At 34.1% G+C, this 18,250-nt stretch overlaps 1 protein-coding gene across 4 annotated transcripts in view; it reads right to left on the bottom strand.

The window, feature by feature from the left end:
* Positions 1–18,250, bottom strand: part of ROBO2 (roundabout guidance receptor 2) — a gene marked incomplete at its 3' end in the record, with an annotated part of 586,970 nt that overhangs the window by 124,882 nt on the left and 443,838 nt on the right. For all 4 annotated transcript variants that reach the window (XM_081235996.1, XM_081235997.1, XM_081235998.1 and 1 more), the window contains exon 6: positions 130–257. In XM_081235996.1, coding sequence (XP_081092122.1) covers positions 130–257 — 128 coding nt within the window. The remainder of the gene's footprint in view (positions 1–129; positions 258–18,250) is intronic.

Here is an 18,250-nt window from a genome sequence, read left to right as displayed (position 1 = left end):
ACAAAATCTAGGCATTTTAATGTAATAATAAAACAGCATAAGCTATTATTTTGATTGTGAGTTCACTTACCAATTTAACCAAATATTAGTCTGCTGGTTCAATTGTATTTCACATCTTAAGTCTCTTACCTCGGACTGTGAGGGTAGCAGAAGCTTCCACTTTTCCAACCCGATTCTCAGCAATACACATATATGTGCCTTCATCTGTACTCATGGCCTTTTTAATTCTCAGTGTGTAATCATCTTTGATGTCATACCTGTGTAGAATATGAATTGGTTTTATTAAATAATATTGATTATATTTAGATAACACTAAGTATTCAACTTCATTTTTCTCTCTTATATGGTATTTTACCTAAAATAACATACACACACACACAACGTTCGGCCATAAAATGCAATTGCTTAGATTAAAGGTACTGCTAATAAGATCATTAATTTTGTATCTTATCTCTAGCTGCTTGATTATCAAGTACTGATAATTTAGATACGTATACAACTCTGGCTGCATCAAAACTATCAAAGGTATTATTTACACTTTGACTTTTTTGGTAGCTCTTAGATAGTAAGAAAACAGTGTATAGTTCTATAGTGTATAGTTCAGTTTCTTGGTGAGTTCTGTTTTTATATTTTATAAGTTACACTGCATTCAAATATATGATTTATTTTTTAGGTACCTGGAATATAATAGAGCTGAAATATATTAAAGGAGAAAATTATCTTATTTGTTGGCAAATTGACAAAACAGACATTGGCTAAAAGAATTAAGAAGGGGTAATCCTTTTTTAAATTAGCAATATTAACTTTTAAAACATCAACATGCCTTGGAGTGATTTCTGGAAATGCACGTCCTCGGCTCTTTCACAAACATTTATCATCACACTTTTATTTTTTAACAAGTACACTAACATAGTAGTTCAGAAAAAAATTCTAAAATTTTAACATGAATTTTTTTAAGTTTGCCTAAGAATATGTTCTTATTAGATTCTAAGAAATTATACAAATTGATGAAGAAGTTATCTTTACATTGTTTTCATATCTGATTTTTCTTCTCAATTTTCACTGATGGTCTTTGTTATTTCACGCACACATTTTTGCAATAGCTTCTGGTTGATCACACTGACTGTCCTCCTCATACATACCACACAGTTAAAGCTATATTTCCAAAATATTACTTTAATTGGTTCTGTCTGCTTACAACTAGCTGTGACTTCCTACTGCTTTCGGGACCAAAAAAAACTTTTTAGGTTTGCACTGAAGATTATTATAATCAGATTTCTTCTACTTCTAGCTAGTTATAAAAGAATAACACAACTTAACATTATTATGAGCTGAGACATGGACCTAATAAAAGTTCTGTTTTACAGAACTCTGCAAGACAGAAATCAAGCGTCTATGAACCAAGCCTGCCAACTAAACTCAACTATCCTTGCTCCTCTGTCCTCCGGTTATGGTGGTTACTTTTCTGTCTGCATATTTCGGGTTAAACTTCTGCTGATTTACAATGTCCTAAGTCATGAGGGAAGCCTTATCTTCCACTCCTCTTGTTTGAAGCCATCCATTACCACACTAGAAAACCATGATACTTCTCTCCTCAGAAGAAAATAAAACAATACAAACAAACAAAAACCAAAACCGACCACCCAAAGCAAACAAAAAAACGTATTGCTACACCAATCATTCTGCACTTACTCACATTTTGATTTGTCTATTTTGATAGAGGCAGAGATCCTGTCTGCTTCACTCACTGCAATATCCAAAACCCCAACACAGAGCTTTTAACATCCAGTAGCATAACCAAGTGGTTAAGAGCACAGACTCTGGTCTTTGAGATTTTTAAATAATCTCTCCAACTTCTTGTTCACTCTTTTCGAACAACATGGCCCTTTTTCCCTAGCTCAGCATAACAACCTAATTACCACTGTGTTTTTGTACTTCTCTTGTAATTTCAGGGGATGCCCTTCCCCTACAGTTTTCATTGCTGATCATTCTTGACTTTCAAGATAACCCAAATATTCCCTCAAAGATATCTTCTTGACCACACAATGTAAAGTAGCCCTTTACCCACCAGTTACATTATAAAATTACTTTTACTTGTTTTTATTCTTTGTTTTCATATTTTTTGTTAGTTTTAGTACTTTTTATCTTTTTCACAGCACACACCTCTATCAAATTTTTGTTTGCTTGTTTATTGTCTTCCTAGTTTCCAAGAGCATGTATGCTCCAAGAGAACAATAATTGATTCTCTCTTGTTCCAAACTATATACTCTGAACCCTATCAAACAGCTCCTGAGATCTTGGATGTGCTCAATGAATGCTTACAGAATGAGTGATGAACCATCCAACAAATTCTTAAAATTCTTCTATAGTTCTTTCATAGCATGGTTATTAGTAAAACAATTGTATGCAGAACTGAAAGGGAAACTAATATGAAATATAGAACTCTATTATATCAAGAAACAGAGTAGTGTTATTAGCTTTATATATCAGTAGTTAGTTCTGAAAACTAATGTTTTAAATCAAACAAAATACTGTAAATGTTAAGACTCACAATATTTAATACATAAATGCTACTATGGAGATAGAGCTAAAATAAAGAAACTAGCAAATCCTGACTAGCAATCTACACTTTTGATTTACATATTATCACTGTAAATTTCCCTCTGTAAGTTAGTAACATGAAAAAAACCCTCTCTCTCTGCACAAAAATAAATGAAATAATTCTAGAAGAATATCTAAAACAATGTGAAGACTACAGGAGAACAAAGTAAAGCTTTGTGCTTTGTTCAATGCTTTTGAGAATATCAACTCATTATTGTGGCAACTAGGGTGGTTTCTAATCACATGTGTTATTAAAATAAAATAATGACCAAAAATGCATTTGCATAGTGTTCTTAAATATACTTTTTAATGTATTCTCATAACAATTCTGGTAGGTAAGGAGTAAAGTTATTATGTCTCCTATTTTAAAAATTAGAAATTTTAGGCATATAAACTTCAACCTGAAACTATATAGTTTATTTTTACACTTTTATAAAATATGGCATAGTGGAATATTATGTTCAATTTTACCCCCTATTTATCAGGAAAGGAATTAGAGACATAAAAATTGAAAAGGTGACATACATGAACTTGAACTCTTAACGTGTAAAAACAATAACTTCAAAAAATATAATTTAAGTCTAGAAAACTATGAAGAATATGAATCAGTGAACATAGAAATACTCAGGAAATCCCCAAATATCAATATTAAAGGAGAATACTTGAAGCCTAAATAAAATACCTTTAGGATAAGAGGGGGGAAAAGGCTATTTAATTATGCAATTATAAGAAAATACATGGAAATTGGTTATTCCAGGAAACCAACAGATTATAAATTCTGAGACATAAGGGAAAAAATGAAAAAATATTGAGTCTAATCTAATGTTCTAATTTTAAGATTAGAAAAATAATACTTTGCTATTCAGAGTCTGGGAATTCATTGGTAGCAAAAGTTTAGACCATATTAAAAATTAGCTCTCCTGGCACATTTTTCATCAATTATATTACAAAGGTTACAACTTTCTACCAAAAGAAAGCATAAAGTTTCAATTTTTAAAAATCATGATTTATGAATCTATAAAGAGAAATTAAACAGGGGATATACTACCAAAATGGCAAATACTCCCACAAATTTTTCCTTAATGGGTTCAATGAATAAATGGTCAACATGCCAATTAAGCTTTTAGTGGCAGAGTTGTTATTAGAATTCAGGCCTTGTGGTCTGACTACAGAAATTTACACTGGATACTATAAAATCATAATTGCAGTTTGCTCATTTGTGGACTGAAGTCTGCATGAGAGCAAGTGGTGTATGTGTATCCGTGTGTGTGTTGTGTTTTGGCTCACTAATGTTTTAAAATTATTGGAATAACTGATATTTAAAATTTTGACACTTTCACATAGAAATTTGGATTTTCAAATCAAGGTCTGTCTTCCTCCAAAGTACACACTTTTTCTCCTTCATCACACTGCCTACATGGGTCTAATAGAACTGTACAACTATAGACACTGCGGTCCCTTCCAACATGACTGAACCACTGTGCCAGTCTCTAGCCTGAATGCTGACAGTACCCACAACCCAAGAGACTGAAGCATGTCATGGTACCTTTGTCGATTTTCACAATAAGATACAACTCAGATCAGAGAAATTATAAACCTATAATTATGATCAAATTAGCTCTTACCTGCAAAAACTTAAGATATTTGAGGGTTGGTTTTAAAGAAATTACATCTAAATAACTTCAAAACCCAGAAAGAATGAGGTATTTGGCTCATTGCTAGTTTCACATTTAGGCAAGCTGAGGCAAAATATGACAAAGTTCCTTTCCCCAGGCCACACACATTGAGACAATTATAGTCAGGAGAAAAATTGTCATGTGTATCGAGTACCAGTCTCTGCTTTCTCTACAGGTCATGATGTCTCTGAGACAAAAACTTGCTTCCTAAAAGTACATATTTCACAAGAAATTAGATGTCAAATATTTCCACAGGTCCAATAATTGTGGCCTTATTTCTTGTATTTCTTTCTGGATAAATTCGTACATGCTTAATAGTCATCTCATTGATGCTTTACACTACTAGATTGGATAATTGGGGAAACATTTATTTTTCTCTAGAAAGCAAATATTGACTGAGTAATATAAATAATTATAAATAATAGTTCCTTATATTTAAAAAGATCGTTACAGTTTACAACTGAGATTCAATAAATTTCACAACAATAAATGACTTAGAGAAAAATGCCTATTTCCAAACACCATTTTAAAGAAGAAGATTCTGAGACTGTTGTCTCGAGTTAAAGAGAGACTGAAATCCATGTCCTGTGCATCGGTGTCCATTTAGTTTTCTAACACAGAGCAACACACCTTTTCCATTTGATATGTGTGTTTATTGCTCTGTGTGCATGTGCTTTGAGCAGGTGTGTATTTCTGCATCAGACTCTATGTTCAGAGTCTCAAAAACTCCAGAAACTAAATTTTATCAATATTTTTCTCAGTATTACTCTAAAACCATCTCTAATCCTAGGAGGGTCATAAATGTGTTTCCTAATGTATATATATATATATATATATATATATATATATATATATATATATATATATATATATATATATACTTTAAAATTATTGTTTTATTAAACAATCTAATGTACCTAAAATTTTCCCTGATTTACTCTTAGCCTTCTTTACATAGCGGAAAATAAATTTTTAGTAACTAGAGCACACTTTGATATAAAACAACTAGTTTTCCAACATGGTATGATATTATATGTGATCAACATGTAGGAGGTATTGTCTGACTTTAATTAAAAATAAGAAAAAAAAAAGAAACAGATGAAAAAACATTACTGGTGAGGAAATCCTAACAGAAATTGGGTGATTTTGATTGTGAAATCTGCCAGTCTCAGACTTGTATAAATGCAGTCATTGTTGCCAGGTTTGATTAATGACAGTTGTACAATCATGTGCTGACAGTCCCCACTATAAAGATACCTTTTTTTTTTTTCTGATATGAAACACTGCTGAAAAATGCAACCCAATCAGATTTGGCCCCCGGACAACATGTGCTATCATCACTGTACCGTGAATTGAGATTGATTGGTAACCAGCTGTGACAAAGTGGGAAAAGAAGCTCTGGTTTTTGTGTTGTTTTTTTCCCAAAGGAAAAAAAAAAGAGAGAGAGAGAGAGAGAAAGGGAACTAAATTGTGTCAAACCGTTACCATCTGTTCAGCTAAATAATAAACAAAACAAAATACATTTCTTTTAATATTTAAAACAACAGTTGGTATGCAAGGTTCTGTTTGTATGTGATCTTAAATAATCTTAAAAATGTGTCAAAAGAGAAAATATTACTGATATTTTAAGAAACAGAATACTATATGTTAAAATCACTTCCAAATTTAAATGAGATAATCTATTTTATTTCTTCCTGCTAAAGAAACCTCTCACAACTAGTGGGAAGAGTTCCTATAAATCTAAATTTACTTTGAAAATACCAAACAAGATTTTTGAAAGCTGGCAAAGTTTTATAACATAACCGCATTTTATACATTTCTCATACTCTGCAATCCCCACTGTACCTTAAGCTTCTAGGGTAGGAACTTCTCATGATTTTCTGGCTTTTATGAATATAACTAAGATAACTTAGGGACCACCCCCTCCAAATCTCCCAAGTTATAGAATTTGAGAGGAGAAAAGATGAAAGAAAATACACTACATTTTCTATTACAAACTAGAATTTTACCATGTTCAGTTTAAGTCCCTGTATCTCATTGCCTTGTTTGACTTGTGTGAGGTCTCTACACTAATAAAACTTCCTGAAAGACCGTTCTCATCTCAAAAGCGCCTTTGTTTTTCGTGGAAGGAAATTTATTTTCTCAGCGTTTTTAGCTTTGAAATCACCTACTACTTCTTATTATAGGATGTCTGGCTCCAACTCTAGAATGAGTGTTTTGAATTAGCACTTAAAACTTTATTATGTATCTGCTATATTAATCATTAAGTTGGCTAATCGTAAAAACTATGAATTGAACCAGGAAATATTTAATATCTACACAAGTAAATGTTTCTTTCCTTTTAGGGAGACTTGAAAAGTTTGTTTTCAGTTTTCAAAATACTTGCACTCTATCAAAATAGCTGAAGATCACCTTACACCTTTTAGATTCTTTCAGAAAATTAAGGAATGTCTGCAATAATAGGCGTTCCATATTTCCAAATTCAGTGAAAATTTAACTATGGAGCTTTTACATGAAAATGTTACAAAGTGTATTGCTTTGTTTTCAACAGAAGAATTTTTAAGATTAAAAAAATCACTTATTAATCTCACGGAATCATTCACTGATAATTAGAGACACACAGATCAACTAATCAATACCACTGTAGGGATGACAATGAACATGGAGATGCAGCCAATTGGAACTCAGTGATGTTTTTCAATTGCACAAAAAGAGTGCATTTTAGCAATTCACAACTTTGAATCAAGGCACCCTTCTATAAAACATAAACCTTCTTGGAGAAATTTAAATATTTTGCTTTTTCACGCTTGGCAGCTGAAAACAGGAAAAGTGGATCAATTTTCCTAAAACAATCTTTCTGCTCACAATTTATCAAACAAAATCCTTCCACAGATAATAATTGAAACTGTTATTAAAACTAACGTAAGCACTTCTTGGTAGCCTAAATCCCAGGTGATATTTTCTCAATCTATAATATTTAAGGTGTATTCTGAAGTGGAGCTTTTAAATCACAATTGAGAGCTGGGACCCTGAAATGAACACAATAGGCCATTATTTTGTTGGCAAAAGGATACCAAGTAAAGTTTTCTATACTTTATAGCCTACGTGGGTCACATCCTTCTTTTTATTTACAATTATAACACAGGCTAATGTTTACAGTTGGGATGAAGCAACCTTTATCTATTTTTTCAGGGTTCCGGTTGTAAGCAAGACTAGGCAGGGCACTTAAGGGCAGTATGAAGAACAGATATCATTTAAAAATTAAAATTAACATAACATTCATTGGGAACAAAAATCTTGGGAGATTAGACTTATAGGGAAATAGCAAGAGAAAAGTGGTCCCCAAAGAGAACCTGCTGTTCTATTCTGGAAGCTTATACGGAAAGCCAAAATGAAACTTGAAATATGATGGCATTCTTCACTCTATCTTAATTAACCAAACAATATTTTACCCTTTTTTTGGCTTTCCGTAAATGCTATCCTCGTTATCTTCATCCCAATCACAGGTGGCTCTACCCTTGTAAGCTTGACCCATCAATGGAAAACCCCTCTTCTAGTCTCTCTTTAGCACAGCTGAGAGAGCAAGGCGTTTTCCAACTAAAAAGCTAAGAGAAAGCAAGCAAACAAAAAAGATAACTAAAATACCCACAAGAATATAACAATAGTTAACTTAACACAGGGCACATTTCAAATCACAGGATAATAGGCCCAAAAGACAAGGCCTCAAAATGACTGCCAGGGAATCCCAGACATTGATCATCTTGAAAACAGAGTCCCTCTCTGGAGACTGGGCAATTAAAGCATACTACAGCCGAGCCCTTCCAGAAAGGCCAAAGCACCCTGCTCACTCTAACTAAAAGTGCCTCCAAGTTTTAATCACTGAGGCTATGGCTGTCTTTTGAGTACCCCCTGTCTCTCCCATCTTCTACACCTATGACAGACATCAGACACTCCAAGGGTTAACTCCCCTGGCAAATCTGTGGACAACTGTGAAGTTCATAGCCTGGTACCCTTGGTCAACATCCAAGTTTCCATCTTCTGTTATCTTATTCTCTCATTTTCACCTCCTCTGCCGTGAGTTTTATCTCCTCTGATATAACCTCGGACAATTTTTTTTGTGTTCCTCTTCACAAAATTTTTCACTGTGCCTTCTTAACTACCTGTTCGTTGATCAACTTCTTGATCCTCTATCTTTCTCAGATTTTCACCTTCACCTCCATGCATTAATAGAAATCTGGCTCTTCCCTGTGGGTTTGTGTAAGGGTGGAGAAAGAGTGAAAGTGAGAACATCTTCCCAGATATTCCAAATAATACCCAGAGCCTGACATGGAGCAGTTACTCAATAAATATTTTGGGAAAGAATTACATAGCCTCAAAACAAACAAAGCAAAGTTTCAAAAGCAAAACCAAAAAGTCCTATCCCATTGAATAGTAATTATGTTATCCAGTTTTCAAATGGAAACTTTAGAATTTCTTTCCATTTGACAAAGATGGCATTTCATAAGGACCTACTTCACAGGAATGCTGTAAGGATTAAATGAGTTAATACATTAAGAGTGTTGAGACCTGAACTTAGCATATGGTAAATGCCCAATAGGTGTCACGTGAGATTTTCCGTAGCTGCCTCTCACTTCTCTAACATCTCCTCCTTCAGAGATATTGTCTCCATCTCCCTTTGCCATTGTTTCATAGCAAGATCCTGGAACTTTTCTTCAGTTGGAATGGCTCCATCTTTGAAATCTAAAGTTCAAATATCTGATCCTGCCATAACCTTGGATGGTTCCTACTCTTTTAATCAGTTTACAAACTGAACATCTTCCTCCATTTCTATCACTCCTTTGCATCAACACTTATTTGTCTACCCTGCTTAGATTCCATGGCCCTAAGATGCTTGCCAATATCCTCACTTTTCTTGTCCCACTGCCTTTCTGTTGCATTTGCCTAGGAAAACCTCAATTATGTATTGACATAATTGTGTGTGTGTATGTATATATATATATATCTCTTATAAAATCATGTACTCTTCCTTTCACACTCATATGAAATCAAGTTCAAACCATCCTAGAGATATTGGGATTTTCCTTTGGCTCATAATAACAGAAAGGAATGTTTAATTATTTTCTCGATTGTCCTTAATATGCAACCATTTTGTGATAATGTTTTCACTAACCTTTAGCAGATTATTCAAATAATATCTGCAACACCTTAAATGTATTACTTTTAAATACTTTTTAAAATATTGCAGTTATTATTTTAACTAATTAGAACAGAAAAATTTAGGGTAAAAAGTGCAAATATATCACAATTAAGGAGATAATGTTGGAACAAATTAAGTGCTGAAGCAGGGTAAATTATCCTCCAATTTAGAAATAATTATTTTATTGGCATAAGTGCATTTAAGACAATTTGGTTTTACAATAGGACTAGAAATTGCAATATCAGATTTGGAAAAGTGGATATATCTCACAGTTTTGTGTTTGATTAGAATTTAATCTTAACTTTAAGTTCTTTTAGAAATGGACTTTAGAGATTAAATTCACAAGAGTCCAGAGAACTCACAGCTCAGACCAGACCTTTTGATTAGCAGCTCCCATTCTTCTTGCACTCTTCTGAGTTGGGAATGAAATCTGTGCAATAAGGGACTTCGTTTGGGATAAAATGAATTTTTAAATTTGCCACATACTTAGTGGCTTTGCAGTATTTGATGGACAAACTCCAGGAATTCTCCTTCATAGGTGTTCAAAGTGAGCGCTAGGGAAAGGGGAGGCTTCTGTGTCCTCAGAGAGATGTTCATTCTAGGCGGTTCTATGGAAGGTTCAAAAGGCTTTCTTTTCTTGCCTTCTGCCCATAGAAACTTCCTTGTGAAATATGCTTATGGAGTAATTTAGAAATTCAACATGACATAGGAGCATTTATCATTAAATGTGTCACAGAACTTGTGGATTGATAGGTCTATTTGAAAATGAAGGCTCAGACACTTCTCTAATTAAGCTACTCAACTAGTTTGATCAATTCAGCAACAATTTCATGAACAAGAAATGTAAAGAAAAATTCCCTGCCTCATATATTCTAGAAAATATGCAAAAATATACATTCACTTCAAGTCATTAGTGAACCAAAGGATCTTCTTCTTGTGTTAAATGATGACATGTTTATGTCAAGTCTATTCATGGTATTATTTGTCCATCTCACTGGTATAACCTTCATAGTTAAGGCAATAAGAAAAGACTATTATCTTTGAAATCTATCTTTGAACTATATTCTATTATTTTTGTCCTAACATTAAAAACAAAAATAAAAATCAAATAAAATAGCATTCAGGTGAGCAAGGCCCAGTTTCATTGTTTCCACTAAATTGGGTTTCTCAACCTCAGCACTATTGACATTTTGGGCAGATTATTCTTTGCCGTGGGAGTTGTCCTGTGCATAGTAACAGGATGTTTAGTGGCATTCTTAGCCTCTCCATACTAGATGACAGTAACACCTAATCCCCCAAATGTAGCAATTAAAAATGCCTTCAGACATTGCCAAATGTCCTTTTAGGAAAGGGAGAAGCATAATTGGCCCCAGTTGAGAGCTACTATACTGTACTGAATGTGTATTTGGTGAGCCCCACATGTTAGATGTAGGACTGGATATTTGAGATCAAGATAAATATGGGAAAGGGAGTTGGGGAGTCTGGGAGAAAAAGAAACAATTACAATAATGATGTCAGAGAGATCTGGGCATGGACTCCAGCTCTGCCACCCACAGGTCCTGTGATCTTGAGCACATAGTTCATTTACTCTAAGCCTCAGTTTCCTCCTTTGTTAAAAGAGGGGATTCATACTTCAAGGCTGTTGGAAAGATTAATTATAAAATATGAAACAGCCTAACATGAAGCCAGTGGGCCCTCAAAAAATTACAGTTTTTGTTATTATCTTAATATAATTTTCTCTGAAACAAATTATTTTAGTGTAGTAGTTAAGAGAGTATACTTTAGGGCTAAAGTGCTTCGATTTAAATCTCTGTCTGCCAGTGATATTTGCTTCTCAGATCCTTCAACTGTAAAATAAAGGTAGTATAAAAATACTTCATGAGGCAATTGTGACAATTGATTATATGAGTTACTTGCATGTAAAACATCTGTAAACATTAGTTTTTATTCCCATAGTTAATCAATTTTAAGATACACATTTTTCATATTTTAAGTCTCTGAAATTAGAAATCGTCTATCAGAGATGGCATATCATAGTTGATTTGGCAATCTTTTTTCTGCTTAACTTAGAGAAAAAATACTCTTGTATCTCACAAATAATTCTAACTTGAATTCAGTAACATATGGTTTTATTATATGATTAAAAATGATTTAGGTTAAACAAATCTTTTACTTTTCTTTTTATTAAGGACAACATCATTCATCCAGGCACCCAACCTCAGAATAAACTTCAGTGTTACTTTTAATCCCTCTTTTCCCATGAACCCTGACATAGAATCAATTTCTAATTAAAAAAAAAACTCCACATTTTTCTTTGTATTGCTACTTGCATTAATATCCGTGTTGGTGTGTTCACAGGAAATACTCCAATGTAATCCACTAACTAGTTTTTAAACAACTTCCTACCAGGTATGTCTACCTCCAAACTTTCTCTGCTCCAAGCTACACTACATATAAATGTAAGAATCAATTTTCTAAACGTAGAAACAAGAATATATTTCTATTCAATGGGTTTAGTGAATCCCCATTTCACAGTGTGTTCAGTATAAACACTTCACTTGGGATTAGATGCTTTCATAATAAAGCCTCAACTAACCTTGCTGGCCTTAAGTGCCACTCCACTACGCTCCAGGGAAACTGAACCACAAATTGTTGGCCTACACTTTCCACCACCAGAGCTTTTTCATCCTGCTTCCATCTCTTGGAATAGTCTTCTTTCCACTTATAGAAATTATATTCTTCCTTTCAGACCCATTTCTAGTGTCACATGGGAATACAGACACTTTTGTTTTCTGAAACCCTAAAGAGTCTTGTACATCATAGTCTGTATATAATTTTCCTTATTTAATAATTAATGTTTTTATATCGCATACTTTCCTCTAAAAGTCTTACCTTCCTTATCAAATTCTTGAGAGCAAGCTCATGTTTTTTAATATGCTGGGATATCAACACATAGAAATGTTTAATTGATGTCTGTGGTTCCTTTGAAATAATTCATGAAATATAAATAATATTTTATTAGTCTACATTGAATATTTTCATTATTCCTTTGAGATAATTGATATCTTACTATAAATTATGTTCAAAATATTTTCTTTCAGTCTCTTTATGAAATCTCAAATAAAGGTAAAAGTCTTGATTGACTTTTTTGTTTCTGCTCTATGTGCTGTAAATATTTGGACAAAACTATTAGAAAATGTGAGTCAATGAATGGAATATTTATAGTTTTCATTGAACATTTTTTATAACAAGTGCCATATGTTGTATGAATTGCAATGACAGAGAATACTCACCCAGATATTCTTTATAAAAGTGCTAAATGCCTGTATAGTCGATGAAATGAGTTGAAAGATATTATAATAACCTTTGCAATTGTGACAGTTATGCTCATAAGAATAACTAGCAAAATTTCTGCACTGAGATTTTGTCACAAGGCTATTACATAGATCTTTTTAAAAAATTTTATAAAATTTTATATTTTGGCCACACTGTGCGGTTTACAGGATCTCAGTTCCCTACCAGGGATCGAACCTGGGCCACGGCACTGACAGAGCTGAACCCTAACCACTAGGCAACCAGGGAACTCCTTAAGGCTATTCCACAGATCTATATGATTGATCAATCCCCTTCTCAGAAGAAACTTCTGGTACTTGAATTTATTGGCAAAGGTTCACTGTGCCCCAATCACAACTCTCCCTGTCTAAATATGGTCTTTTAGAATGAAGCTCCAATGAGTTAATACCGTGTACCAACTAAAATAGATTTCACTAAAAAATTGTTTCTATTGTGGTGGAGTATATTCTTAGTGTGCTTTGGAAGCATTCTCTTATCTTTTTTTTTTTTTTTTTGCGGTACGCGGGCCTCTCACTGTTGTGGCCTCTCCCATTGCGGAGCACAGGCTCCGGACGCGCAGGCTCAGCGGCCATGGCTCACGGGCCCAGCTGCTCCGCGGCATGTGGGATCTTCCCGGACTGGGGCATGAACCCGTGTCCCCTGCATCGGCAGGCGGACTCTCAACCACTGCGCCACCAGGGAAGCCCAGCATTCTCTTATCTTTTATCTCTGACAATTGTATCTTTTTCACACACTAACAAAGATATAATCCTCATTCACATTGTCATTGTAATACTGGGTCTCAAGTTATTATTTGTTTTTTTTTTCCCCTCTGTCTTTCAATTCATACCAGTTGACGTGAATATGTGGGTCAAGCAGCAACTTTCCCAAAGGAACTATTATAAGAAATAAAAAGTATATATATGTTTGTAGAAAATATAAAGTCTGGAACACAGTCCTGCCTTCCAGTTTATAACCATCCATGGAACTGTTGATAATCAAATATTATCACGAAAATATTAAAAAATACTCTTTTAGTAAATTCAAAATTGCCCTGAGAAAGAAAAGATGAGTTAAAGTATCATGCCCTGGAAGAGTTCATAGTTCTAGTATTTATCCTTTACTCACGCTATTTAATTCACTTGGCAAACATTTCTTTAGCTTCTAATGTGTTTCTTGTGACTTTATTTGTTTTCCAGATACACTGTTGTGAAGAACACAGATATATTAAGTTAAAGTGTTCTGCGAGAATAAAGATAGTTATAAATTCTATTTCAATGAGCAGTGTAAAATAAATTTTTTAAAGATGAAAAAAATTTATTTGATATGATATAATGGACTTATTTATTGCTTATAAATACCATTATAATGAAGATTATAAAATCTTTATTATGTACTTTACTACACAGATATATTTTGTGACTTTCTGATGAAAGTGACACTTCTAAATGCTCCAGGTGTTTACTAAGCTGTATTTTCCTAATCTTCAATCCCAAATGGAAAATGGAAAAAAGTTGTTCCCATCCAGTACCTCAGAGTAGTGGTCAAGAGTGTGGACTTTGGAGCCAGAAATCCTAGACCCCTTACTAAGTGACTTTGTCATACTTAACCTCATTTTCCCATTTGTAATATTGGAATAATAATAGTATTTACATCACATCCTAAGGATAAGTGTATTAATGTAAAATGCCTAAAGTAGGTCTGATATAGAGTAAGCACTCTGTAAATATAATTTATTAATATTATATTTATGGGAAAGGAAAATGCAATTAAAAACAACTCTTTTGATTCAGTACTAGACTTTTAAAATAAAGTCTAATAAACTTTTTAAGTAAAGTTTTTGGTTTTGTTTTGTTTTTTGCGATATGCGGGCCTCTCACTGTTGTGGCCTCTACCGTTGCGGAGCACAGGCTCTGGACGCTCAGGCTCAGCGGCCATGGCTCACGGGCCCAACCGCTCCATGGCATGTGGGATCTTCCTGGACCGGGGTACGAACCCGTGTCCCCTGCATCGGCAGGCAGACTCTCAACCACTGCGCCACCACGGAAGCCCTAAGTAAAGTTTTTAAATAGACATTTTAGATAAGCATTCAGGGTCAAAAACAATTTTGAATTAAAAAAAAAAAAGCCAGTTTACACATAGAAATCTAGAAGATATATGCAACACATAAAAAGTAGATGCCATTGGTAATGGTTGTATGAGTAATTTTAATATTCCTTTTTAGGCTCATTCATTTCAAATCTTAGGGATTTTTTTCTTCTAAAAATGTATTATACTTTTTAAATCGTTTTGCATTGTTGCCATTCATAGATTCATACCATTTTGGAATTTAAAGGTACTGCAGAAACTATCCAAGACAACTTACACATTTTGCGGATGTGGACTGTGGTACTCAGACATGTAACATAAATTGTTTAAAATAACATGATGCGTTATGACAGGGCTGGGATAAGAATGTTGATCTTCTAAATTCTAGTTAACCTAGCAGCTCCACATTACGATTCAATTTATTAAGAATAACAACAGAAAAAGCTAAACAAAGAACCGGAACTTTATCTTAATTTGAAAAGACTGTGGAGTAATTAATTCACCTAAGTGATTCTAACCACAAATTGTCTTATAAAGGCAAGGATTTGTGTTGATACAGTCAATTACATAGCTCTTCCCTTTATTTAGTTATTTATTTAGTTAAGGCAAGAACCCAGGTATGAGAAAGAGCGTCTCTAATGAAAAACATCCAGTATATCCACCCTTGGGATATGGTGTGATGTGACAACTATCTCATCTCCTGGTAAGCGTTTGGTCTGTCCTCCTTTTTGGGCTAAGGTAAAATGTTGCCCTGGCCCCGACCTTAGCCTAGCTGAATATTCTAATATGCCACACTTTGATGGACAAAGCACACCTGCTGTGGCTCCTGGTGGGACGACACTCACATGCCAGTGACAGGTGGCACTCAGACAGATCCTTTGCTTTGCAAACTGGCACCTGGTCTTGGCTCTGCCCTCACACAACACAAGAGCTGCCAGTTAATGGACAGCAGAGCATCTCTGACTTCAAGGCATTTCTTAGTCCAAGGGGTCCCAGCTTGTTAGTTGACCACTGGCCAGAACCCAAATTGCGTGCCAGTTCCTGCATTGTTCCTTAGCAGAGATTCTCAACAGATGGGCCAGTGTGGTCACAGGACGAGGCAACTTGTACTCCCCACCCTAGGTGGCAATTAGTTTTGTGTTAACAGCAACTATTAGCACCTATTTGATGAAAACACAGAAAAAATACCATTTTGGCATCCCTCTGAAAATTGCTAATTAATTCTGTTTATAAACAAAATCTATATTTTCAGCTTCCAAGGAGGGAAGCTTGACCTGGTCCAACTTTAGATTTTCAAAACACTGGGACATTTTATGTGAGGGTTATGCAATTGGTCTAAAAACTACCCTTAATAGCAGTGCTATACAGTATTCCTATAAAGTTGCTCATAATATAGTGTTTCTAACCAATTATGTAAAATTTTATCTAAAATGTAAAATTTGTAAGGGGCTCAATTCCATAAACAATTCATAATCACATAATTATAGAGTCCATTAGTTTAAAATACAGGTTTCATGTTGGACAGATACTAAGTCAGGTCCTGGCCCTAACACATATTAATGTGTGTCTTTGGAAACAACTTCTTTAAGCTATTTCCACATACCTCAAATGGGAGTAATATTATTTTGGAACACTAAGCTTTAAAATAATGAAATTAATATATGCAAAAATCATTTAGAAGAATGCATGGCAAATAGTAAGTCCTCCAATAGTACTTGCTTTAATCATTACATAATCTTCTTACAAAGATTATGAAAGATGGTGATTTTCTTATTACCAGTGGACAAAGGATACAGGTAATGTGTGAAATTTGAAGTTCCCAACCCAGATAACAGATTGCACTGGGGTTAGAATATAATATCTGGACCATGTTCAATCTCCCAGAGGTAGAGAAGAGGGTGAAAACTTTTAGGCTTGGCAAACGGGCTGGAAAAATTTATAAATAAACCTATATGATTTAAAAGAAAAAGTGATATCTCTTAAATCAATAATATTTTATGTGTTTCTTTGGAAATCAATTGGCCAGAGAAAGGAGAATTGGGATTATTTCATGAAAATTATATACTCTGTATTTTTTAGCATTAACTATATTTTCTTTGTAGTTATCTACATAACTAATAAATACCACCAATCAGTAGGATTTATAAAACTGAGGCACCTGTTATGTACACCCACTGTACAGTGTTTACAGTGCTCTGAATAAGTTATATCATTTTAATAACCTTTTGAATTAGAATGGATGGCATAATTATTCACCCTGTACAAATGAGTCAAAGTATAAGTTAATCATTAGTCCCAATGCATTGCTGGTCCATATCTTCAGGATGTAAAACACAAAGAGTTTAAATAGCTTCTTCAAGGTCACACTCCTAGTTAGTGGTAGAGAAATCTGTTGAACATCATTTCCAGAACATGCGAGTATAACTAAAGGGATAAATGATCAAACAGTGTCAGAACAAGGCTAAAATCCAACATCCCTGACAATGACCTAAATATTCTTTGTTATTGGTTGCTCTATTAAAAGATCCCACAATAAAGGTCCAGGCAGTTCTAATTATTTTTTCAAGCAGAAATGGCTAAGACATCTGTATAGCTGAAAAATCATAGAATTTTCATTTACACTTTTCCTTATATTTCTAAATCTTAGGGACCAGTCTATTTTTTCAAATGCCACATACAGTATTTATATACATTGCTTTTCTCCTGCTCTCAGGTTTTTTTCCTTCTTTTTTGAAAACCACTTTAATTGACCAATCTTGACCAGCCAACCTTATCAGCATGGTTATTTATCATGAGCCCAAATTACCACATGTCCTTGAAACACACACTGTATGTGAAGAAGGCTGATCTCCTCAGCAGGGTAGCTTAGCACCTGTTCAGCGTCTCTGCATCCCAGAAGCACATGCTCTAAACAATGGAGCTTCCAAACAATTAATATAAGAACATTTTCCAGGGCTAAGCGAAAAGAGCCACTTAGTGTAAAAACGCCACAAAAAGGGGCCTTATAAGTGGTCCTATTCATGCCTTTTCTTAAGGAATCATGTATTTATGTGAATCTTCCATTTCATGGAACTGAGAACTCTAAAAAGTCTCTCTTAAAATAGATTTGCACTTTAGAAAAAGGAATTTGTCAGTTGGTTCAGGAAAATTGATAGAATTTTGCACTATATATCTTGAAACTCTTTTTCTCTAGTCCCTTTTCTATTTTTATGAAATATTCATGAATTATATCCACTATGTGAAAGCCATCAACTGCATTTAGAAGTCGCAGGCATACATAAGAATGTAAATGACATATTTTATTCCTTTTTTTCTGTGACAAGCTATTATGAACATTCCTTTCTCTACGCTAGAT

The sequence above is a fragment of the Mesoplodon bidens genome (assembly GCF_964165515.1).
Source record: "Mesoplodon bidens genome assembly, chromosome: 5".
Lineage (NCBI taxonomy): Eukaryota > Metazoa > Chordata > Mammalia > Artiodactyla > Ziphiidae > Mesoplodon > Mesoplodon bidens.
The sequence above is the reverse complement of the archived record's forward strand: the minus strand, read 5'-3'. Positions and strand labels throughout refer to the sequence as shown.